Source organism: Vidua chalybeata, chromosome 5 (assembly GCF_026979565.1).
Source record: "Vidua chalybeata isolate OUT-0048 chromosome 5, bVidCha1 merged haplotype, whole genome shotgun sequence".
In the NCBI taxonomy this organism is placed as follows: Eukaryota; Metazoa; Chordata; class Aves; order Passeriformes; family Viduidae; genus Vidua; species Vidua chalybeata.
The window spans coordinates 22317947-22342701 of NC_071534.1; the positions used below are offsets into that span (position 1 = coordinate 22317947).

General features: G+C 45.2%; 1 protein-coding gene across 1 annotated transcript; it reads right to left on the reverse strand.

Annotated features, from left to right (window-relative positions):
- Positions 1-1202: 1202 nt before the first annotated feature.
- Positions 1203-24340, reverse strand: LOC128788317 (calpain-2 catalytic subunit). Its single transcript, XM_053943256.1, has 21 exons — positions 24104-24340; positions 23262-23331; positions 17119-17237; positions 16620-16753; positions 15583-15751; positions 13947-14030; positions 12478-12563; positions 11754-11828; positions 11375-11535; positions 10890-11059; positions 10292-10303; positions 8569-8780; positions 7771-7807; positions 7070-7135; positions 6510-6567; positions 5495-5559; positions 4298-4366; positions 3897-3975; positions 3566-3682; positions 3092-3150; positions 1203-2467 (listed from the first exon to the last, which is right to left on the reverse strand). Exons 1-21 carry the CDS (start codon positions 24338-24340, stop codon positions 2444-2446), a joined length of 2103 nt encoding a protein of 700 aa, XP_053799231.1. The 3' UTR covers positions 1203-2443.
- Between the last annotated feature and the right edge of the window lie 415 nt (positions 24341-24755).

A 24755-nucleotide genomic window follows, 5' to 3' on the forward strand; every position in this document is an offset into this window, starting at 1 on the left:
CAAACCAGACTTCACCTCTCTGGTCCCATTTATAAAACAGGGAACAATCCCACAGTTCACTGAACACAGAAGTCTCTTGACTTACAAAGCCACGTGCTTTTCCTGGCCCACCCATCTGAGTAGAGCTGAAAGTACTCAGTTATGTGCTGTTCAATACCTTCCTTTTGTATTGACATGGTTGGTATTTTTTTAAGCTTGCTTAAGACTGCTAAATTCATATTTGTTAGTGTCCTGGGTGTTTTTTATAAGCATGCTTTTTGGTACTATGGATTACATTAGAATTGTAGCACCAAAGAGAGGGGATTTTTGTTCCTTTATTTTTTCTTTTAAAAAAAGTAACCCTTTAAAGTACTAAAATTTTAAACCTCATTTCTGTTTTACCCTCAGCTGTATCCAATGATTAAACCTAGAGAAAGAAACTTGGCATGAAATAGTACAGAATCCAGATTCTTGAAGTACTAATCATGGATAATTTACAGCAAAAAAGTCCATTTTTTGTTGGTTCCAATATCATGAGACTTATTTCAATGACAATGTCATTTGAAAGCTATGAAAAATGTACTTTGAAAACAAATGAAGGATTGATGCATTAGCAAATGGATGAGGGCATTGTACAAGATGAAATAATGCTTACAAGCAAATGCAATTCTGCTGCCTTTAGTTGAATCAAGCCATTATGTTCAAGTACCCACCTGGCTGTCTTCAAACACGGCAGAAGAGAGTCTGTCTCACTTCTTTTCTGCATTAAATACAAGGACCTTTTGAATTTGCCATTGAAGGAATAATCATGAAACAGACAACTTGGCTTTGTCCAAATTTATCCCGAGGCTTTTTCCAGATGGGAGAAATTGAAGTATGTGCACAGTACCCAACTGCTTATTGCTGGAAGCTGAATGTTTGTTAAAAGAATTTAAAAAAACTGAAGTGCATCTGAAGAGTGACAACCACATGACCAATCCATTAGGCAATAACTTTTTAAAAAGCTATAGCATCTTAGAAATTCTATGTATTCAAAATATCATGTGCTGTAACAGAAATGTAGTTTTAGATTCCTCTTTTTACAAAGAGCCTCATGTATTTATTGTATTTTGTACTTTGAAGACTAAGTGTACTTTCGGTAGTCCTTGACAACGTACTTGTTTTTACTCTACTTGTTTACTCCACCATTAAACTTTGGTCTCCTCTTAAGCTTTAACTCTGGGTATTTTAATAGTGATTTTTATTAGAAATGTTACCAGTAAGACACACTGTTGTTGTACATTACACTAACTTTCAGCTACTTTCTGTATTAAACTGAGCCCCTCCTCCCCCATCCATTCAAGGTAGTTTTTCTGCATTTGAAATTGAACTGAATCTGTTAGTGACACATTGTTAACTTTAAAAGCTAAGGGACATACTTAAGAAAAAAAAACAACTTGGTACAAGTATTTTCCAAATAAAGCCTTTCCTATAAAGCCTTTTCTATCCTTTCTATCTCTCCATTTGGCAATAACTTGATACTGAACAGTATTTAACGGAGTAGCAAATAATTCCTTAAGGGTATTTAGAAAGTGCCTCACCCTGCAGGCTCATGTTTTCCTACTAGGTAAGTCCTACTGCTTTCTGAAAAGGTGCCCATAAGGAAGAAATAGTTTGTAAGGAGGACACAATTCCTCAGGTGGGGAAACTAAAGGCAGCAGCAATTGGCTCAGTCACAGCCTCTGCTTTCAACAGGCTGGGTGTGGGGTATATAATCTCAATCTCTAAGAAATAAAAAGTGCTTATTTTCTGGCAAACTTTATTTCTACTTTTTTTTTTTTTAATTTAAATGCTTTCTTGTATTTCAAAGGAAGATAAATAAGATACAGGAACTCAAGATTCCACCTGAAAGCATGAGCTTTCTCTTGGCAGAATCTTGTTACCAGCAGCCTCCAGCTCTGGGCACATCAATGCTCACTTTGGCCAAATATGTACTTGCTACTCAAATTCTTTAAAGAATATTTCACTAGGATAGTGCTGGGGCTTGGAACCCCTATTTCTGAGTACAGGTGTTTAGATATGCAATACTATCTCTTTACTAATTTCAGATATGCAGGATGTTCAAAAAGCACTTTTTAAAACCAGACTGTCAAGCTATGAGCTTTTCTTCCTGAAGTCCTGTAAAATGCCTTAAATACAAAGATATTAGCAAAGCAGTGTTTTCAAAACTTGCACTGAGGATTGATACTAAACTAAAGCCTTTTTCCAGAGGCTATATGAGAGTAGGCACAGACTGTCAGACCCATAAAAATGAGGTTGCATGTTCTTCTGTGGAAGTAGAATGCTTTTCTTCTTGCAATTGCGTGCAAAATCTGCTTGCTTTGTGTAAGTTAAGGCACATTCATGTTTGGATATTACTTGTATGTAGCTTGATTATCTTCACCTGATCATGCTCTTGTTGAGGTCTCAGGCTGATGCCAGTGGCTCAAATGACAGTAAAGCACAGCCACTGTAGCAAGAGAGAGAGGAAAACAAGGTTATATTTAGTAAAAAGTCCTGTAGCAAACATGCATAGCTGCATTTCTAGCATACAGTCAGTCTGTTGTTACAGAAGTAATTTTAGGATCTTTCCTGAGTGATTTAAATTTATATCTCATTTAAATCAGAGTTTTGGGATTCTTAGGTTCAGAAATAAGTTATGTTCAGGTAATAAGGAAGTCAAACGTGTAGGAGGGTACTTTTCTCCAAACTTAGTCCTTTCTACAGGGCACACATGGGCAGAAAGAAGCAGACATGAGCAAGACCATCAGTCTTGCCTACACAACTGCACCTACATTTTGCTCTGTTGATAGGAAAAGCAGGGAAGAAGCCAAAATTACTACTTCTACCAAAAGTGGCTTCTGATGCAAGTAACTGCGTCTGTTAGAGAATATATTGTGATGTAAGTACATTTTTAAAAGGTAACCTTTCTAAGGCTACTTATAAATACAAGGTAGATAAATCCAGCACAAATGTGAGTACTTAAAACCAGCCATCCTCAGTCAGAATGGAGAAGGACAGACTCTACATTCCCCCCCACCATCACTTTTTCCCCAAATATGAAAACAAATGTTTTAGAGCTAAATGAACTTACATTAACAAGGTTCAATTCTATTGTCCCACTTTTTTCTGTATCCAGTTTTCTAAACATTTCTGTGGTTGGAGAAAGATGACAGACAAGGGTAAATACAGGAACTAATTTGAAAGTCTCCCCTTTCCTTGTGCTTCAGGATCAATAAGAAATTAGTCCCAGAATCTAAAACTTGACAATGGCCTACACCCCAAATCAGAAAGGGCCACTCCAAAGTCATTGTGCAGGAGCAAGACTGAACATTTTTAATTGTTTCCTAGTATTTTTTAATCAACATAGAGTTGTTTGCAGGGAAGACTGGCTGTGGTTCAGCAGCCTGGCCTAAGAGACTGATTCCTGGATCTAGGAGAAGCCAGATTATTATCTCAGGTTTGTCTGAGTACCTTATCCTGGGCTTCTGGACAGTTCTGCCTGACCAGTTATCCTGCTGGAACCACAAGGCAGCAGAGCATGTCTGGTTTCTACATGTGTACTCACTGAACAAGGTTTCAAGCCGAATCAAACAGCGCACAAAGTTATCAAAGTCAATGACAAGATCCTCATCTGCAAAACGAGCCACGATGACCTGATGTAACTGGCAGTTCAGTTTGAACCCTGAAAATACAAGGCCAAGGATTTAAAAGACTCTATTTCCAAAGAGTAGATATGGGTACAAAATTAAATGCCTGATCTTGCGTGGTGGCAGGAGGGGAAGGCTCCAGAGTGCCCAAAATTCAGTAAGTTAAGATGGGACTGTATGGCTCTGAGCATCTCTCAACCCTGCTTGAAACTGATGGAATCCTATGAAGAGAGAGATCAATATAAATACCTGCTGTTTCCAGTGCCCTCCTCATCTCATACGAGTTCATGGTACCCGATCGATCCACATCAATTTCTCTGTAAATTTTCTGCAAAACACAAAACCCAAAGTGAAACCTTGACAATAATGCAGAGCGTGATTTGGCTTCTAGCAGAAGTGAAACATTTTGAAATGCAGCCTGCATGTTACTTAAAGAACTTTGCAACATTGATCTGAGTCTTGGTACTTACATCCATTTGTTCTAAAATTGGCTTTAAAAAGTAAGTTTTTTAATGCAGTAGCCAGAGCAGATAAAGATAAAACCTGGGGGATTACAGACACACAGTCCCTGCTTTGGGAAAGGTCACTGTGCATGTTGTATGGTACAAATCAGTCTACAGCCACTTCTACAAAGTGGGGTTGTGTCTTACCTGGTATTTCTGAATCTTTGTCCAGAGGGTGTGGAACTCCTTCAGTCCCAGTTTGCCACTCCCATCATTCTTCTCTGAGTTAAGGAAGTTTCTTCAGAGGGAAGAAAAAGGGGTTTCCTCTCCCTCTGCTGGGTTTACTTGCATGAGCAGTTGTGACTTAAATTGCAAACAGGAAAGGGATTCAAGTCCTCTCTGAAGGACTCATCCTCTCTCCAGGACTCATCCTGTTGAATACACAATTGTTGCCCATGATTTCTTTCTAAATTAAGATCATTAATTTAAATCATGACCAGTTCACAAGCTCTTTCTGCACCCCTGCTGCAGGTCTCTGTCTTTCCACAAGTATAAACAAGCCAGGATGATTCCATTTTGTTCTTCATAGTGGGTTCAACACCTGCAGTTACTGGAGCACAAGTCCTGGGTCTGGATTATAAACAGGAAAAGCCACAGACAAGCCTCCTATTTGGACACCTTCAGCTCTTGAGCAAACAGCTAACAAAAGAACCTGGCACTGCACTGTGCCACTGGTCGTGGCACTGCACCCAGAACCTGCCAAGGACTGCCTGTGGACTGCTGTATTTTACACCAAATTATAGAAAAGTATCACCTTGTGTTGCTAATTTTCCCTTTTTCCAACTTTGAAATTCAACCCCCACTGCACAGACAAGCTGAACACAACTATTCTTAGACCTGATCCTTCATCCTACACTTTTGCCTGGATCTTAGGAGTAAAAGCTCCGAAAATCCTGCATACTCTCTGCTTCCTGTATGGCATGTCGAAACAAAACACTGCATTTATGTCCCTCATTTTCCATTTGCTAAGTCCCCCTATGGCTTTGTGATGCTTTTACCAGCTCCAGCCAGATAACAGAGAGGTGAAACAACCCTACAGCCAAGGCCATCCTCACCATGCTGAGAGCCTTTTCCCAGCACAAACATCACTTTGTCCCCAGCTAGACCAGAACACCCAACAGCTGGGAAGGCTTCCAAGCAGACTTTGTTTGATGATGGATTTTCCCATTGCCTGGGATAACACACAAGAAAAGGGAGTGGCTTTTCAGGGGAATCAGGGTAAAGCCAGCTTCTCCACCTCAGGAGCCATTAGTACACCAGGATGGACCCACCAGGGAGCAAAAGCAGCTGGCCTGCTTATGCACAGGAAGGGGAATATCATCTAGGAAGAGCTTTAAAGGATACATCTAACAGGTCAACCATTATTTTGCATGTCTCAATACTAAAGCCATCAGATTTAATATCTTGGCCTGCAATGAAAGAGCAAAAGACAGGATTATCACTGAATGCTGTACCACAGGACCTTCCTAAATAGCTCATGAGCTCTCCAACCAGCCTTTATTTGCTTCCAATGGTGCCATCCTTTGAGCTGGGATGTGTCCCCAAGCAAACAGCCTGAGTAGTCTGGTTTGTAGGCATGCTGCAGGAGCAAGAGACAGAGACAAAAGCTTCCCTGCTCTTACTGTCTGCCTGCAAAGTGGACTTCTGTGGACAAGCTTATGGAGGTCAGCAGGAAGTGGCTTCATGAAAGGCTGAACATGAAGCCAAGCTTGGTAGCCAGCAACAGCCCATTGCTGATTACTGGCTGCTGCACACAGACATACACCACAGTCCTGACCACCTGATAAGATTTCACTTTGGAAATTAAAGAGACAATTATTTCTCCAAGCACTTGTTTCTTGAGCACTGTTTAGTGGGAAGGAACATAATGCAGAGCCAAGCTAGGAATCTCTGCAGAGAAAAAGAAGCCCAGAGTTTCAAAGTTTCTCCTCCTTAGGGACACTCCAGACCATTGGCTGTGCTACTGCTTGAATCACTCCTGGGTGGTTCAATACTAAAACAGCAGCAATACCTCTCTTGATTATTATCAAGGATTATTCAAATCCATCTATCTTCCTGGCAGCCAATTCCCAGTGGCAGATGCTGGGATAAAAGACGGGTGTCTTTTACTTTTGTACTCTGCCAAAGCACACATCCTGTGAAACACCTTCTGGGCTGGCACAGCCCCAGCGTTTCTGCAGCCCCCTGAAGCAGCAGAGAAGAGCATGTGGTCATGGCCATATGGAGAACCAAGCAGCAGGTCTGGGGCAGAGCCCAGGCTCTGTCCCTGCCCAGGTCAGTGGTGCCCTCTGTGCTCCCATGGCCATGGTGGAAACCTGCTGGTGGTCATCTGAAGCTGCTGGTGAAGGAAGGCACTCACGTTTAGCCAGGATTTTATTCAGGATGCTGCGCAGTTCGAAGGCAGAGATCTCTGCATCCTGTGGAAAAGAAGAAAACAAATTTTCCACTGTGCAGACACCATCTGCAGCCTCTGATTCCTTTGGGCAAGTTAGCCAATTTCTAAAACCCCTTCAAGTTCAGTTCCCTTGAATGGAAGCAAGTGGGAAGCTCTCCCCACCTCCCATTCCCAGGAGCACCACCAATTCTCAGAGATTAGCATACCCAGCAGCAAGGTGTGCCCAAGGCAAGAGCAGCCTGGGGAGAAGCTCAGCCCAGCCATATGCTCTGCCCAAAGACAGAATTCGGGCCCTGCAGAGATAAAAGTCGAGCCCACAGTTCAAAAGGAGCAGAGATTGTTCACCAGGAGCGCTCCCCAGTCCGCTGTGGAAGCAGCTGGGTGACTGCACAGCTTCTGGGATGCACAACTGTGCTCACACTTGAAAGCTGACTCTGCACAAGAACTAAACTCTGTCCTGGGGGAGGCATCTCTTTTACCCACTCACCACGATGCCAGTAAGATATTACCAGAAAAACACTCACATTTCCTGCTAGCTGCCCAAAAAGCTTTTTAAAGCTGGGTTCGATGTCATCCTCACTGATCTCAGTCTAGAAGACAGAAACAGAGAATGTCAAAAGGGGGAAAGTTTCTGCCTGAAAAAGACTTAATGCATTTCCTTGCCCTTAGTAAAAAAAAAATCAAATGGCAAGGTTGAAGGTACAAAGTGGTTTTTACTATGATTTTATTCAGTTTTATTTTCAGGGGCATCTCAAAACACTGGCAGTGTAAATGCTGGAAAAAACACCCACTACACATGGGGTAGCTGCATTAGTAGGCAAAGCATCCCCAGCTCCAGCAAGACTAAACATATGGTGAGCCACTATTTACTCCTGGAAACAGCATTACATGCAGAAACAGCCCTGCTGCTGCAAGCTGCACTCCTGGACTCCTGGAGAACAAAGGGAATTTCCTGTGGCTCCAGTTAATTCTAGAGAGTGTACCTCTGCCTGGGAAGTCCAAGTTCTAGATAAAGGACAACACTTGTTTCTATTACATTCCTGTTTATATTTCCATTTGCTTGACACCCAGCAATGGATATTGAAAGATCTTTTCCCATTTTCTCAAAGTGGGACGACATTTCTTGATAATGCCTACAGAAAACATCACCCTGCACAGGAAACAGGCACTCCATCCCCCCCTTACAACAAAATTATCTCAATTTAAAATATTTAATTTGATGTACCTCATCAAAATTGCCTTCAATTTCATCATCTATCACCCTAGAAAGAGAAAGAAATCAATATTAAAATCAAAACAAGTCATGTTTATGACGCTTTTCCTTCAAGCTTCAGTTAAAGAGAGATTCTTTAAAATATGGAAATAACAATGAGCATTCAAAAATTACTGGATTAATCAGCGATGGACACAGCAAAACACAGTGAAAGCTGTATTTTGCCAGCTATGGCAACAAGAGTTTGAAAAGATAGTACAAATTGTGCAATATTCTGCAGAGCCGCAGACAGGATTTTGAGGCTCACATAACTCTTTGGTTCTTTTTTTGCCTACTTAGCACAGGACCAGGTTCTTGGGTACAAATCAAACTTTGTCTAGTAATTTCTTCTTTAAAACAGCGAAAAATTGAGAGTCCTAAAGTAATTCTGATGTGCCTCATGCTGTCCCCCAGGTGCTGAGGGAGCACCAGACCTAGAAATGGTGCCCAAGCACTCCTAAGGGCCCATCAAAAGCTGAATGGGTCCTCACACAACAAATATCCCGGGTTTCCCACTGCTGCAGGAATATGCAGCAAAATATTACAGGACAGAGGAAGGTTTCTGCTTGCTTTGAGTCAGGGCAACTCAATAAAAAAGACCCTACACCCCTTCCTCAGGCTTTAGCCCAGCTGCTCTTCAAGATGTGACATGTCTAAACCTTTTAATTTTAATTAAATTGTAATTGAGATAACAAAAGCAATAAAAGTAACAATAATAATAATCTCCCCCATGTGCCCATTGCTGTAATATGGTCACCAAAAGCCTCCTACGTGGAGTTGGCATTTTTTTCAGAGAAGACTCTGAGGCAGAAGTCCCCATTCTTGTTGGGTTCAAAGGTGGAGGGCACGATGATGTATTCTCCTGCAGGGAGCTTGAACCGGTTCAGCACCTCCCGGAGGTTGATGAAGGTGTTGGATTTTTCCCGGGCTTTGTTGGTCAGGAAGAAGTTTTTGCTCAGATGAATATTTGTCTGGCCAGAAAACTTAGGAAAAGCAAAGAAAGGGGAGAAAACCCACTGCAGTCTGCATGTGTTCACGTTTACAAATACAAAATATCATAGATATTAGTTAGCTGTGTCTGAGGAAAAGAAAATAAAAGAAAAAATATGTCAGTTTGACAGAACTGTAAAAGAAGAGAAAGGGGGTGGGAGTCCTGAGATGTGACTGCAAATGTATTTTGCATATCATTGCAATAAATCATTCAGGTCATGCTTTTGTTTTGCAAATGATGATGGGTGGCTGAAGACATTGGACAAATTCTTCCACCAATCATTTTTCTTTAAATTGAGATGGCACATGAGCCATGTCCCTCTGGTCCCCAGAGCTGGTGCCACCTGCAGCTCAGCTCTGCCTCCAAGGTCAGGCTGCCTCAGAGCAGAGCCCACTCATGGAGGGCTCCAAAAATAAAACAAAACAAAATAATAAAATAAAATCATATTTAGAGTGAAACATCTAGTGAACAGTGTCCCTGCCCATGGCAGGGGGTTGGAACTGGGCAATCTTTAAGGTCCCTTCCAACCAAACCATTCTATAATTCTGTGATCTTCCAGAATGAACTATTTTTGCAGAGTCTTACAGGTGGGCCATTTCAGCTTTAGCAGCCAGCTTCAGGAATGTGCACCTTTCAGAAACCTCCTCTTTCCTCTCCTCCTAGAGTTTTAAGAATGAAGAAAGAATTTTAAAAACCTGGCACACCTGTTGCATAGTGGGAGATAAAATTCCACCTTATAGGGGAAGGAAGAGTCATGGGACTGTAGATAGAATCAGTTTTCTTAAGGAAATTTAATATTTGGACCACTAGGGTGAGTGACAGAGTACTACTAAGGCATTTAAAAAGTACATAAGAAATTTAATTAACCAGTAGCACCATTTCTTTTCCTGATGAAACCATCCTTTACATAAAAGCCACTGGTTTGGGCACAGCCTCAGGAGCCACAGGATGCCCCAGCTGCTTTGAACAGACCCTCACAGGGACAGCAAACCCAGTAATGGGGTTACCCAGGGGTTTTGCTGAGCTTCAGTCCTTCCTCTGAGGAGCAACAGCTAAGAGGCATCGCTGCATTGACACCCCTCTGTGACCCCCAGAGTGTACTATTAGCTGCCTGCAGGTAGAAATAGAGAGAAACCAAAATAGGTGGTGCTTAGGGAAATGAATATAAACACCTCCTTGGAATATTATTTATGAGTCAAACATGAACTCTGTGCAAACCTGGAAAAAGCAGCTGTGCTCTGGGGGAGCAAGTGTGGGGCTGGGCTGGGAGGAGAGCCATAGAAGAGTTGCTTTGGGGAGTTTCTGCAGCACTGAACACTTTTATCCCAATCCAGGACACTCTAAAAATGCAACATGAGCTCAAGGCCCCTTCCAAAATAAATGGCCTCTAACTGTAGACTCTGTGCAGTCATATAGGATGAAGCAGGATCCTCTGAACCTCTTCTTCCCACCAGCCACTTGAGCCCCAGCTCTACACCTTGACCACCAACCCATGCCACATACCTCTGGGGGCACCTGCAGGGAGAGAAGGACAGAGTTATTTGCTTGTTGAATGGTGAATGGCATCTCCATCTTCTTTTCACCATTGCTTAGCAAGGACATACACATTCTTGAAAAAAAAAAAAAGCAAAACAAAAGAAAACAAAAAAATACTTGGCTTGAGGGGAAGGTGGGTGTTGAGCCCATATCACCCAAGGCCAAGTGCTGGCTCAGCTCCCAGCTCCATCCCTGAGGCAGGTGAGGTTCACCTGGGGCAGTGTGGCCACAGCCACAGCCACAGCCAGGCTGGTTGTGGCTTCCTGTTGAATCTGCTCCCTGCAGCCCACCACAATTTTTATTGTAGGCTCAATTTCTCTACTATTTCTCCCTATCCCCTCTTTCACACTTCTGCCCTTCTGACCTCTCCATCATCAGGAAAGGAGACAGGGGCTAAGCAAGCATGATGCAGCTTTTTGTTTCTTTACACCTTCCTTGCTGCAGCTGATGTCCAACTCAACCCATCTGAATTTTGTCGGAAAGCCCAGCATGGGAACTGCACTATCCCATTTATAGGGGGAATGATTCTCCCTTTTCCTCCCACATTCCTGTCAGCCTTCCTTGCCTCATAAATCGCAAAGCCAATGGTGTGCATGTCCTCCCCCATCTTCCTCTGCTTCCGACGGTGCTTCTGGATCAGCCCAATGAGGAAAGTGCAGCCCCCCTCAGGATCATCAGGGTCCTCATCTTCCTCCTCCAGCTTGATTAAATACTGAGGATTCGTCCAGAATGTGTCTGGGAAGTGGATTTAAGCAAAGTACTCAGAGGCTTCTTTGACATCAACCGTGATGATATTTAAACATGTCAGATATGACAGATGTGGCTCTGACTGCCAAAATCAGCTGTGAGACGAGAAAACCAATGCACTGCCCTGCCCACCCCAGCCTTTAGAACCACAATGGACCCTCATCAGGGAGCCACATTTCCCAGACACCCACACTTTTTGGAGATTAGTCCTAGATATCCCATAAGCCATCCCAAAACATCTCCTGGAAGCTCCCAGATAAAGTAAAAGTGGACAAGTAAAAGGTTTCTCCATTTTTATCTTACTTGGGTAGTTCCTGCAGCCCCCTGCAGTGGCTCCTCGCCTCCAGTTGCCATCCAGCTTTTGCAGGCTCCACTTTTTGTACCTGTCACTTGCCAGGGTGTCTGGAGTCAGGTTGCAGATCTCCAGGCGGGAGTAATGCCTCAGGAAGTCGTTGAACGCCATCCTGTGGGAGGCAATGCCACTGGCAACGTCTCCTCAGAAGGGTTTTCCATACCACCACCTTGTTCATCCTCCCTTCCTGTCACTATGATTTAGCACTAGGGTTTGGGGTGAATTTGCCCACTCATCTTGGAGAGCAAACTGGGAGAGGTTACTTTGCATGAATAAAAGCAGAGCAGCTGACATTCCCTTCTGCTGGAATGGGAACCCAGTGACACTCACCAAAATTCCCCATCTTCGTGTCTCCTGGTCAGTCGTTCCCGCACCTCCGGGTCAACACCACTCCAGTTTGGGCAGCTGGAAGAGAACCCCACATCAACTACAGCCCATGGGAAAGGTGAAACCCTAATGCGGCTGTTCTGGCACAAGATCTAACTTTTAGCAGTTCCAGAATTCTCAAACTACTGCAGAATTAAAAATAGATGCACCTGGCACATAAAATACCTCACTTCTCAAATATCCATGGTAAGAATGAGAAACAGAGTGCTATTTTTAGGAAGTGCAATGTCTGGACTGAGACAGAAAAAGGAAGAGTCTGAATAAAAACTGCCCAGCCACAGAAGTGAGTAAACTCCAGTTTTCATGGCTAACAGCAGAAATGGATTTTTAAAGCCCTTTTATAAAGTGAGTTTTCAAAAGCTCATCACTGAATCCAGGCTGTTAAATAAGCACAAACTACAGGGAGCTTTCTAGGATTCACCAACCAAATCATTGCATCTTACACAAAGGCTGGAATTTGCATGAAAAGCATCACATACTGTGATGGCTACCAGGGAGATGACAGTGAGGGGATGCTTCTCTCTGAAACAGTTCCATGTGAACACCACATCCAGACAGGACTTACAGAGGAATTTCAGGTAGGGAACAGAAAAAGACAGAAAAGCCAGACACACGACCACACCCCTGCAGTAAAGGGCTACTGGCAACAAGGAAGCCATTGACTCACTTGTCATTCCATTTCCCAGTCCACTCCACTTCTCCCCAGGGATTTCGGATTCTGATCAGCTTCTGCACTGTTCCTCGGAAATTCACCTGATGGGATCAGAAGTGTATGGAGAGTCACCAGGGACTCAGCACCACACTCCCTCCCTCATCCTCTACAGTAATTAAAAATGTGACAGAGCAAGTATCTCGGTGCTAGGCATGACAACATGCACACATCTGGTCCAAAAGACAAAAGTCCAACTGATTCTGAGTGAGCTTCACACAGCCAGGCTTGTCCAAAGAAGTTTTACAGCATGCACAAACCAAAGCCCGTGAAAACCAAAATGTCTGATTTGTGCTGCTAAAAAATCACCTTTGATAGGATTAAAAGCAAAGGGAATGTAAAATTGCTATACAAAAGCCCAAAAGCAGGTACAGAGATATTTCTCAAAGTCATCACTTAGGTATAAATTGTCTCTTCACATTCAAATGCCTTTTTACCCCCCTGCTTATATATAAAAGGAGCCTGTTACAACAGACAGGATACTCAAACTGGCCACAACCCCTCTGACCTCACCAATGCCCCACAGAGCAGCAGCCTCAGCCCCTCCTCTTGTCATCTGCTGGTCTCTGCAGTCCAGAGATGACACCCCAGTTGAACCATCCTTACTGAGTCTGCACAGATCTCCAAAGGAACAGCTTGGCTAAATCAAGCCTACTTGTGAATCAAGATGAACAAACTCCCTCCTCCCTGCTTTTGCTGTGAGAAGACCAAATGCACACCCACAAACCAGCAGAGCATGTCAGCAGCTCTCTATACCTCAGCCTGAACTTTCAAAAATTATTTCAGAAACCATTACCAGTGAACTAACCAAAAATCCACTGCACACATGGAAGGATGCCATGATTTATTTGCTTCCTTTGCTTTTGTCTTTTCTTCACCAGTCACCCACTCTTGGGCAGGCCGCTTGTGTTTGAACACCAAGCCCCGCTGAATGGTGCTGTTCAGCAGGCACTTCAGGGACAATAAGACATGGGTTTTGGGGTGGGTTTTTTTTTGGTGTTGGTGTTTTTTGTTTTTTTTTTTTTTTTTTTGGGTTTTTTGTTTTTTTTGTTTGTTGTTTTTTTTTTCCTCAGGACGCTTCTTGTTGTGCTTGTAAGGTAAAAAGTGTGGCCTGCTGTACAGAAGTGCACTTGAAGGGCCTGGTCACCAGCAGAGGGTAGCATGCCTTCTGCACAGAGCTGTCCACCACCCTGGGCCATTGGAAATAGCCATGCTTATGGAATAAGAGGGGTTTTTTTGGTCAAACACCCAAGAAGGCAAATCTGTGTTTTTCCAAAACATACCAACTAATTAAGCATTCCTTCAGAAAGAAGAGACTCAAAACCCAATTCAGTAAAATGGGTGACACTTAAAAATTTGCAGTGTTGAAGATGGGCTTGTGGTTGCCACACACAAAACCTGCTGCACCTTGGGGGTGGCACACCTACCTCCTCTGCCCCGGTGACCGAGTACGCGTGTCCCTTCACCAGCTTCTGGGAAGTGACTGCTTCTGTTTCTGCAGCACTGGTGATCTGGAGGGGCAAAGGACATCAGTGATTGCAGCTTCCCATGGGCAGGGGATCCAACAAAACAAAGCTTCCCACTCCAACAGAGCTTTTATCTCACTGGGAGGCTGCAGGAGTGGCTTAGCTGCTGCACAAAAGCAGTAAGTGTGGCAGAGCAGGGAGAGGGGACAGCAGCACATGTGGTGGTGCTGGAACCCCAGGGAGTTTGCCGTGTTTGTGGCATGGGGTGCACACCAGAAGCCTGGCACTGCAGCAAAGTTCCCTCCTGGCTCCAAAACACTTGGTGTCGTGCAGCCACTCTTGTGCATGTGGCTGTCATTGTCTTTCCACCATTTCAGAAGTGTGTGACCTCTAAACAAGCATAATTGAAGCTTAAACAAACAGAGAGGATTGGATGGAGCAGGCAGGATTCCTGCTGTCAATTCATGGCCTATTACTGCCCCACAGCACACTCTCCATTTAATGTTTAATCTCTGTGTCCCTATTTCTCTTACAGAGCAGAAGGAAAGATTTTACAAGGGTTTTTTTTCAAAGGATAAACTCAGCAACAGTTCATTTACTCTACAGAAAGTGCCAGCACTTATCAACAACATAATATATTTACTCTCCCCCCCTACCCACCCAAGGGATTTGTATAAGTCTGGGGCAAAAATCCAGATGTCAGATTCTTATCTAAATGCAAACGAGTAAAATAGGCCTTGAAAATACCATGAAGTCAAACTGACATTAACCAAGCACTTTTCCTGCTGTGAAGCTTCCCTCTCCTGGGACTCTGATTTAACTTGAAAAATGGGAGGAAACATTTACATTTCTATTATGAATGGAGTTTTGTAAACAATTTACCTTCCCTTTAGACATAACCAAGATGCAATCTCATTTGGGAGGAGGGTGATTACCACAATAACAATGCTTAGACTCATTTCAGTAAAGCTAAAAGCAATGCTGAATCCTTGAAGGCAGGGCCAAAGCTCCTCTTTTTCTTTCCCATGTGGGTCCAGCTTCTGACAACGTGTCTTCTCATAAGACCTTTTAAAGGTCTGGCAACAGTCCGAGCCTCTCTGCTTCAAGAACAGAGTCCAGATTTTTTGGGAACATTTTAGGTACAACTTGTGCAACAAAAAGGCTGCAGCGAGGATGGACATTGTCACCTCTGAGCACCTGACTGCAGGAGCCATTAGCAGCAGCTCTTTGTCCAAACCCTCTCAGCCTGTGCCATCCTGCTGCCAAGAGAAGGCTTTCTTAGGAACACAGATGTCCATCAGGACTCCTGACAAGTTCCCTGTGTGATTCATTACCATCAACCTTCTAAAGGGCAGAAGGTCTCATGGAAGAAGCACAAGGGAGGGAATGAGCTTTTTACATGAACTAATGACGTTTAGTTTCAGGCTAACCCCCATGGAGAGCACATGCCTGGGTCAAATTCTTCAGGCACAAGGTAGAGCAGGAAACCATAGGCAGAGGGGAGTGGCATGCTGTGTGCAGACCCTGCAGGTGCAGCACAGGTCCACTCCCAGCCTGTGTGCACAACAAGAACCCAGAAATAAACCTGCTAACTCACATCAATGGAGCAGCCAAGGAGAGAGCCTTTCTGGAGTGCCTTCTGAATGATCTTGAAGAGGTTGGGGGGTGGCTTCTGCAGCTCATACCATTCTGCAATGCCACCAGTGAAGTCCTCGAAGCCTTCAGTGGTGGTGCCACCAGAGAGGGACTCATATGAGCCATTCAGCCTGCACAAAATGGGGGACAGGCACAACCATCAAGCTCCCTGTTCTCTTCTCACACACACACAACCATCAGGCTCCCGTTCTCCTCTTCCTTCAGGAGAGGCCCTCAAAGTGCCAGCTGTCACAGCGGTTCTGCTTTCAGGAGCACTGCAGCAGCTACAAACATGTCCCTCCAGTCAGCTTTGCTTCTTAGACCTCTGTACTTGGAAAGCCCAATATAAAATATTATACAAACATGCATACACCTTGCAGGTTCAGTCATATCAATGACAGGAATCATGAACACTGTCTGAAGAAAAAATAATATATATTTTAAAAAAATTAAGACCAAGCAATTTGCCTCTCTAGTTCCACAGTCTTTAAATCCCTTTAACAGTTATGGGTCTGATTTTCAGCTGATCTAAATTTCTTAAGTTAATTCAAAGTTGACTTAAAATAGTAGAGTTAGAGGATATAATTCCTCTCTGGCCAACCCAAAAATGGAGATTCAGATATGAGCATTGAACACAGACCTGGTCACATGGACTGATATGCTTTGCACACTGAAGCACTGGCAGCTGCCAAGCCCTCAGAGGTGCATAGAGCACATGAAATGGAGCTTCCCAGGCCCTGGTGACAGAAGGCTGCTGCAGGAACAGCCTCACCACGAGATGCAAGAGCTACTTTTCTTGGCTAGCAACAAATCCAATGCTTTTGGCTCCTTGTCTTAGGCATCGTCAACAAAGCTGTACAAAAGGAGCCATTGTGGGGTACCCCAGAAGCTGCAAAGGCTAATGAGCAGACTGACACTCTGAAGGTACAGTATCCATGCAGCTGGGGATGCTATGGGGAAGCAGGGATGTGAGGGGAGGGAAGCCTGGCCCAAACTCACTTGGCATAGGCCTTCTCCAGCAGCGCGCTCCAGAACTCGCTGCCCTCTGCCGAGTGCACGAAGAGCAGCTCCCCATTCTTGGTGGGCAGCCTGTCGTCCACCACCACGTCCACCCACTCCCCATATTGCCAGAACTGAGGAAAAGAGAGCACAAACATGCATCACCACCCCGTGCGCTCCCATCACCAGAATGTTTATCTTTGAATGTTGATTTTCCCAGGAAAAAACAATCCCGGTGTCCCAGCCAGCTTCACCCACCCTGTTCAGGGATGCAGCTGGCTCTGCTCAGGGAGGAAGGACCACAATGGCAGCCCCTGCTCCCACATCTTTGATTAATGGCCTTGTTCCTTCCACCACCCTTTTTAGATGTCTCCTTTTTTCTGTCTGGCTCTTTGACATCCCACAAAGCCATGCCAGGAAACATCACACATGGATACATAGACAGCCACACTGGCTCCTGCCCAATAGCACTAAGAGGAAAAGGCTGTTTTCCACATACCTGGAAGTGGAAAATTCCTGCATATTTATCCTGGAAACTCTGGTCTTTGGGAACAACACGGGACAGAATTTCTTCATTCAGGGTGAGAGAAGCAATGGCTGCCAAAAGCCAACAGTCCCCTGTAAAAAGAAAAGGAAAACAAAAAAAACAGACAGCATTCATTATTCAAACTTTAGTTTTTGCACTGCATCAGGATTGTGCATTATAACCAATAATTCCCTCAGCTGGGATAGGATGATCCCTCCCATCACTTTATCTCTGAGACAGATCAAATACCCTTCAGATCCAGGCAAGTGTTTCCTCAAGACCAAACTCATAAAAAAAGTCAAAGCAGGCTTTTTCTGACCTGCCACCACAGTGATCATCCATTCTGGCACTGTTTGAAGGAAAACTTAATATTCAATTGAGTGCCTGTATGATAGGAAGAAGCACAGAGAAAAGGCAGAGTCTGTGGGCACACACAGGTACTTAGGGGTGCAATCTCTCCTCAGAGGTGTTTTCTCAGGCATAGGCTGCATTCTTTTCCCTTCCCCATGTTTAATAAACAAGTTCCTTGCTATCCAGAGACCTGTCCTGCAGGCAAGCTCCCTTTAAGGTCTCTTGCCAGCCTCCCTGCAAACAGGAGCTCCTTTCACCTTACACATCCCTGGAGGCTCTTGCTCGAGGCCTCTCTGTTCAGTCCCATGTCTGGTCTCCAGCACAGTCACTGGAGAGCCAGGAAAGGCCTGAAGGCAGGCACTGTTTCCCAGTTCCACACACCTCCTCATCCTGCCTGGGATGGAGCCAACACACATTAGTCCTGCACACCACAGGCTGCCTGGACAGTGTTTTTCCACACCATCTCCTGCCACACAGAGAGAGGAAGAGACCTCAGCTCTATAAACATTACACCCCTGCTTTCTGTAATTCTTTTCAGAGCCCAGTTTTACTTTACCAGAGCAGTCACCTTTCTGCTCAGCCATGGGCCTCCTGCAGCCCATTAGCAAGGTGGTCAGAGATTTACAGAGCCAGATGATCCCCTGACTGCCACAGCCCAACACAAAACTCCTTGTTAGCATCCCCAGATCCGCTGTTCCCTTGCTTTGTGAACAGAGAGCAGTCGGTATTGTGCATGAGATCCCACAAAGGAGCCCTGCAGGATTGCAGCTTCAATGTGTGAACCTGCCACAACCTTGCTGTCGGCAAGCTGGAGGCCAGCAAAGCAGCAGGCCCTACACAGCCACCTCTCTCCCATGGGAAGAGGCTCAAAAGCTTATGGGTGAGAAGCTGGGATCCAAATGGGACAAGGTCTCAGGGTGAATGAACTCTAAAGCAGCCCTCGAGGTCCACCCTCAGGCCCAAATCCATCACTGCGCAGACAAGAGCAGCAGGAACATGGACAACCTGCAGCTCCCTCCAGGCTGCCAGCACTTGGCACAGCTGACCCCCAGGAGCAGCTCTGTGAAATACATCTGTCCCACACTTCTTTTCACATCTCAGGAAAGGTGGAAGAGGTGAAATTGCAGAATAATTTCAAAACCTAAGATGCTTATACTGCTTCACAACCTGGAGGGGAAGAACCGACCATAAAATTTCCCCTTCAGCCCCGCCTCTGGCTGTTTGTACTGCAATGGAAAAACCAGCATGTCAGAGAAGTTCTTAAACAAGAAAGTCACCTTGCTATTCTCCTCTGACAGACTATGAAGCAATGATGAAATTCCCCTCCCTACTCTGTCACAGCACATCCACTTTGCCGTGTAAAGTGGTGACTCCTCTCACAGCCTCCTTCAAGGAGCTGAGATCCTCTTCCCTGGGAGCTGCATCCAGAGGTAGCACTACATACTGCAAAGGTGTTTGCTGGGAAAGACAGGGCCAGGAGGAAAGAGTCTGGCTCAAAGGGCAGCTGTCACACCATTCTTCCCAAGAAATATTAGTATTTCTATTCCATACCCAGGGCAGGGGCTGGGCAGACAGGGAGCAGCCCAGGAAGAACAAATGAAACACTCAAATGGCCACAGCAGCTCAGGAAGGCTTGGTCAAGAAGCTGATCAGGCCTCCAGATGAAGAACATACACTTCAATGCTGTAACACATCTCTGAGTCATGCTTTCCCTGGAGGTAAGAAGCATGGAAATTCAAGGAGAAACACCCTCCAGAGGACTGCCACACCCACAAGGAGAATTTATAAAGAATTTCCTTTACTTTCTAGCTGTCTCATCAAGGCAGACTGAAATTACAGCCTGTTGTAAAATCTCTGTTGAACTTTATACTGGTTTCTAACAAGAATTTGGAGTCAAACACAAATCTTAACTCTGACAACTCTGGGCAAGGTCTTGAGGTTTAAAGGCAGCTGCAGCATATATGGAAGACATCCTTTGGTTTCCACACTTAAAAGTGCCCAACAACCAGGATATAATCTCTGCCTTTGTGAACAGCCATCACTAAAAGCACACCTGATAATTCAGACTTCAGATGAGAACAGATCTCATGATTATACCTGGAATTTTACCACTAAGCAAGCTTGAGCAAGGTCTTTACCAAATAGCCTGAATGTCCAGAACTGGTGCCTCTGCAAGGTTCTTGACAGTGATTTTCCTTTGATAGGGAAGGAAAGCCCAAGGAGAGGCTGACAGACAGGTTGCTTAGAGCCTGAAAGGAGTGTTAGCAAGGCTACATTTATCATAAATAATTTTTGTAAATGAACAGTAGGCAGGACAAGGTTATCAGAAAAGGGAGTATTCTCAGGCTGTGAGTTTATCTATAACACATATTGACAAGAAGTACTATTTTTTTGTCCTGTCATGCTTACTTTTTCCTGCTTTCAGTGTTTTACTTATTTCCATATACCCATCTCTGCATTTACCTAATCTCCAGAACATTAGGAAAAAAAATAAAGTAATTGCAAGGCAAGCATAAATAGCCATAAGGGCTTAAAATTAGCCATTCTGGAAAGAAAAGGCAAACAAAATACACCCATCAAATGCCTGAAGGGCTGTAAGCAAAAGACAGCTCCTCTGGTCACTGCACAGCTCATTGTAAGAGTATGGGGTAAAAGGAAAAATGTACCTTCTGCCAATCACAGACTCATCATTATTTTAAAACAGTCTTAGATGAACAGCAATTGAAGGTATTTATATTAACACCACAGCACTCCAGAACGTTTTCTGGTTACAAACACAAGGCTGTGGCAACCCATTGGCAGTAGAGTAGCTGTCAGCATGAGAAAGCCACAGGTCTGATTTTCAAAATTCAACCTATTCCATTTGTTATTTTTTCACACATTTGTTACGTGAGGAGGAGACACCTGCATCCAAACAGCAGCTGGGAGATCCTGTACTGTTTACACCCCAGTGTTGTGATACCATCCACTCCAAAAAAAGGTGGCTAAGGGTGAACCAGGCTTCTTTGGCTTTGGAACCTCCCCTCAGCTGTAATGAGTCACTACATCCCATGTGCTGCCATTTGGAGCCAAATGCCATCACTGACTTTGCAGATCTGATACTGTAAAACCAACTCCAAATACTCTCCTTCAAAAGTTTCTCCTAAGGAAAAAAAAAACAAAAACAACAAACAAAAAAAAAAAAAAAAAAAAAAAAAAAAACAAACAAAAAAAAAAAAACTCACAAGGCCAGAATAAAGGATAATCCAAATCCCAAGGGGCAGAATTTGGTGTCTGGAGAACCTTTTCTGCACTGATGATCAGCTTTGCCTTATATGGATCACAGTTTCTTATAGTCCAGGTCAAAAGCAATTAAACAAATTTATGCACCTGGCCAAAGACTACTGAGCTAAAAGAAACCCTGCTCACTAGCTGAGCTGTTTGGTTACAAAAGCTGAGCTGTTTGGTTACATTCCCTGCAGATGTGTAAGCTGCCACAAGCTGCCATGCAGATGTGATGGGTCCATGTGCTCTGGATGCCCCATCTCTCCCTGCAGTACTCCCAGATGTTCTGAAGGGCTCAGCAACAGCAGTGAAACTCCCCATGGGCACAGGTCTGTTGCTTTTTGATCAAGCCTTTGGGGGATAAATGAGACTACAAAAGCTTCCTCTAGAAAAGAAGCAGCATAATAAAAAACACAGGTTTCCAAAAGCATCTGACATCTTCCAATTAAATCTTCTCTATAACATCCTAAAATGTGATGGGACATGAACATTCAAAGTAAATACAAAGTTCAAGTAAATGTAAGCTTAAGCAAATTTATCAATACAAACGCTAGTGTCAGATAAGGCAGTGGAAAAAAAGGAAAAAAAAAGAAAGCATTTGTACAGTGCATCTGCCAGACCCATTGTATGAAAGAGCAGAGATTCCATCCACGCTCTTAGGAACTCAGTGGCTATACAAAGATCAAAAGCATCTAATTTTTAATCAACAATTGTCACACAAGACCAAAATCCTGCCCAAATTCATGAGAAGACAGCCAGGAGAGTCATTGCAGTACTTAGTGACAGGGAAAGAGGAGACACAAACAAGAACACTGACAACCTCTGATTCAGATATAGTCAGGAGGTACAAAAATACCAGCTGTGAGTCACTTCATATCCTCTGGTGATACCATACAACCCCATGAGAACATCTGACTGGTCCAAAGACCACTAGGGCAGCAAATGCTCTCATCAATTTAAAAACAGTGTTTGGTATTAGCAACAGCAATTTCACAACTTGAAAATGAAGCTTCAAATCTTTCATTCCTATGCTCTTGCTGCCACAGCATCTGCAGAGAAAAGCTGGAAAACCAGAAAGCATCTAAGTGACTCCAGAAACCAGCATCTCTACAGAAATGCCAGATGTTGAAATGGCATTACAGTAAATTTTAATTTCAATTTCAAGAACTTCTTACCAGAAAGTTTCACAATTAAATGAGATAACAGATGTCTGGCACATGTGTTTAAGCACTGGGACATGCTTCATGCCAAAACAGTCATGATGGGAGACATGGTATTGGGTGGAGAGAGCACAGGAAGGAAGCTGGTGATATGGTAACAGCCCAAGGCACAACGGAGTCTAACCCACACCACTGATGATATTGGGGCACAAGGAGAATTGAGTTCATAATCTAAGTAGTTTTATTGTCATGGATTTTTTTAAACGAATTGCATTTGGTTGTCAAAGCACTAACTTAAAAAACATCTGAATGAAAACATAGGCACAAAATATAAGCTTCTCTGTTACATTTTTTGGACATGAACCCACAAATAGCAGCAGTGGGACTAGAAACTAAGAAGATGCAATGTGGTGAATATCTGAAAGCAAACAAACAGAATTTGGTTCCTTTGCCAAGTGCAGCAGCACAGCACAGGTCATATTAGTCATGTTTCTTACATGACAGCTTTCCTTCAACCACACTATCTGTCTAATCCAAACCCCTCTCACTGCAGTTGTGGAGTAGGAGCCTATTGCTTTCACTTCACTTTACTTCTTCTCCTCATATCTCTGCAGACTTCCTCCACCTAAAACCCCTTCTATCAGGCAAGGCAGGAGAGAGGCTTCCAGACTGGGATAGCTGTGCACTCACAACCAGGCTAAGCCATTTGCTCCCCACTGTCCCATGGCACTTCCCTGCAGCTCCCAGATCTTCCCTGGAGAACCCCACCAAGGGGTTGCCATTGCACAAACTGAGCAGAAGCCTTGGCAAAAGCAGAGGGCTCACAGGCTGGCCCATCCCTCCTGAAACACCCCAGTTTTGTCTTCCTTGAGAGTTGGCAACCAGCAGGGAATCCCCCAAACAACTTCTTTTCTCTCTATAGCATCTCCCCAGGTTTCAGGAGATTCCTCCTGCCCAGCAGAACTCTCTCCCACTGGGGAAAGAGAAGTCCTGCTATACACACAACTGCTCTTCCAAGCAGACTGTTAAAGGCAGAAATGAGTCAGGCTGCTCTCAGGCACATGGATTTGAACGTGAAAGGAACAGGCCATGATCAGAAAAACCATCAGGAAACCAGTGTGTGCCACCCCTGCTTGGTGCATGCAGAAAGGCTGTGTCCAGTAACCACACTCATGGTCCCCACCTGCAAATGCCAAGGAAAGGTGGGAAAGGTCTGATTTGAAATGAACGGAGGTGGTAGGATGCAAAAGGAGGTATTGGAGTGAGTTACAGCCGTGTATAAATCATGGTGCCCTGGGGCAGCACCTGCATGGAGAACTCAGCTTTCTGCCCCCACCTTACCTAGGGCCCCTTGGCAGATATCCGTGCGAGTGGCTCCGCCGGCTATGAACTGGGGGTTGGGACACAGCTCCTGGGAACAAAACAAGCCTTGCATTACACGTAGCCGCAGGTGAGGCAGGGAACAAGGCCACGCTTGCAGCAAATTAACCAAACCATTGACCACGGCAGATGAACACCACAGAGACAGAGCAGGGCAGGAGCAGGCACCAGACACACCAAGCACAGTGGGAACGGGAGCTGGTGACCAAAGCTCGTGTGCAGCCAGCTCACTTCACGGGACGTGCCAGGAGGTGCACTGCATTTTCACACATGTGCACACACTCCTCTGCCATTACCTCCCCACCACTGACTACACCAAGGTCTTTCAGAAGTGCCTGGAGGCACCCCGGAGTCCACCTGATCCCATGGCTCCCATGGCTGGCAGGGCTGCTTCGGGAATAATCGCATGGTGGTCAGCTCATGTCTCTGCTGAAGGAAAGAGTTATCGGAAGAGACAGCCCCAAGCGCTACCCAAAGCGATTTGTCCACACGGAGAGTTCTGGATGGAGAGGAAAATTACTTTTCTGACTTGTTTGTTTTCCAGGCAGAGCAAGACACGCTGCCAGCCTGTCCCCGGAGCAAAGGGGAGCCTCCGGTGCCCTGAGCATCCGCAGCTGCACGAAACGGGTGCGCCGCGATTCTGCAGTGCGGGGAGGGCTCGCACCGCGCTCGGCAGCCGCGCCCCGACCCGCCGCCCCCGCACGATTCAATCCACCCAAATTTAGGGGGTGAGGGAAGGAGGAAGCCGGGTGATACTATGGAATGATGCTACCGGGGATCCCCCCGCTCCCCCGCCGCCCTACCGTGGGTCTGCGCCAGACGACGCCCTGCGTCTTGTGCGAGCGGGGCCCCAGCTCCCGGTAGCCGAGGGCGGTGGGGCCGGCGGGGAAGGAGGGGTCCTGGAAGAGCCGCCCCTCCTGCAGGCACTCCTGGCGCAGCGCCCCGAAGCGCTGCCCCAGGTAGGGCACAGCGCGGTCGTGCCGCCCCGCGCCCGCCGCCACCGCCCGCTCCTTCGCCAGCGCCTCCGCCATCCCCGCCATCGCGGCCACCGCCCCGCCCCGGCCCCGCACAGAACATCCCGGCACGGCACATCCCAGCCCCGCCTGTCATCCCTCCCCTCCGCCGGGTGCCACGCCGCTGCTCAGCCCCGCCGCACCCCCGGCTTGGCTCGAGTCGCTCTGTCCCGGCAGTCGCGGACGGAGAAGCTTCCCCTCCCCGTGCCTCCAGCTCGTTGCCCCGTGCAGAAGCATCTCTGCCTCACTAGGCGCCTCATCAGCTTCACACCTGCGCCATCCCTGGCTCCCCTATTGCCACATGTACACATCAATTCAAAAAAGTTGGTATTTTCCATGTAAGAGCCAGAACTATCCATATCAATTCTCTACGTTTAGGGGAAAAAAAGAAACAAAACAAAACAAAAAACACCAAACAAAAAACAACCAAACAAACAAAAAA

Bases quoted from the DNA above. Each gene is read 5' to 3' on its own strand.
- LOC128788317 (XM_053943256.1), bottom strand. From the start codon at position 24,340: ATGGCGGGGATGGCGGAGGCGCTGGCGAAGGAGCGGGCGGTGGCGGCG. The intron at 15,752-16,619 runs GTGAGTTTGGGC...CATTTTGTGCAG, and splicing joins CTGGAGAAGGCCTATGCCAA to GCTGAATGGCTCATATGAGT. The intron at 11,829-12,477 runs GTGAGTCAATGG...GTTCTCTTCCAG, and splicing joins ACTGGGAAATGGAATGACAA to CTGCCCAAACTGGAGTGGTG.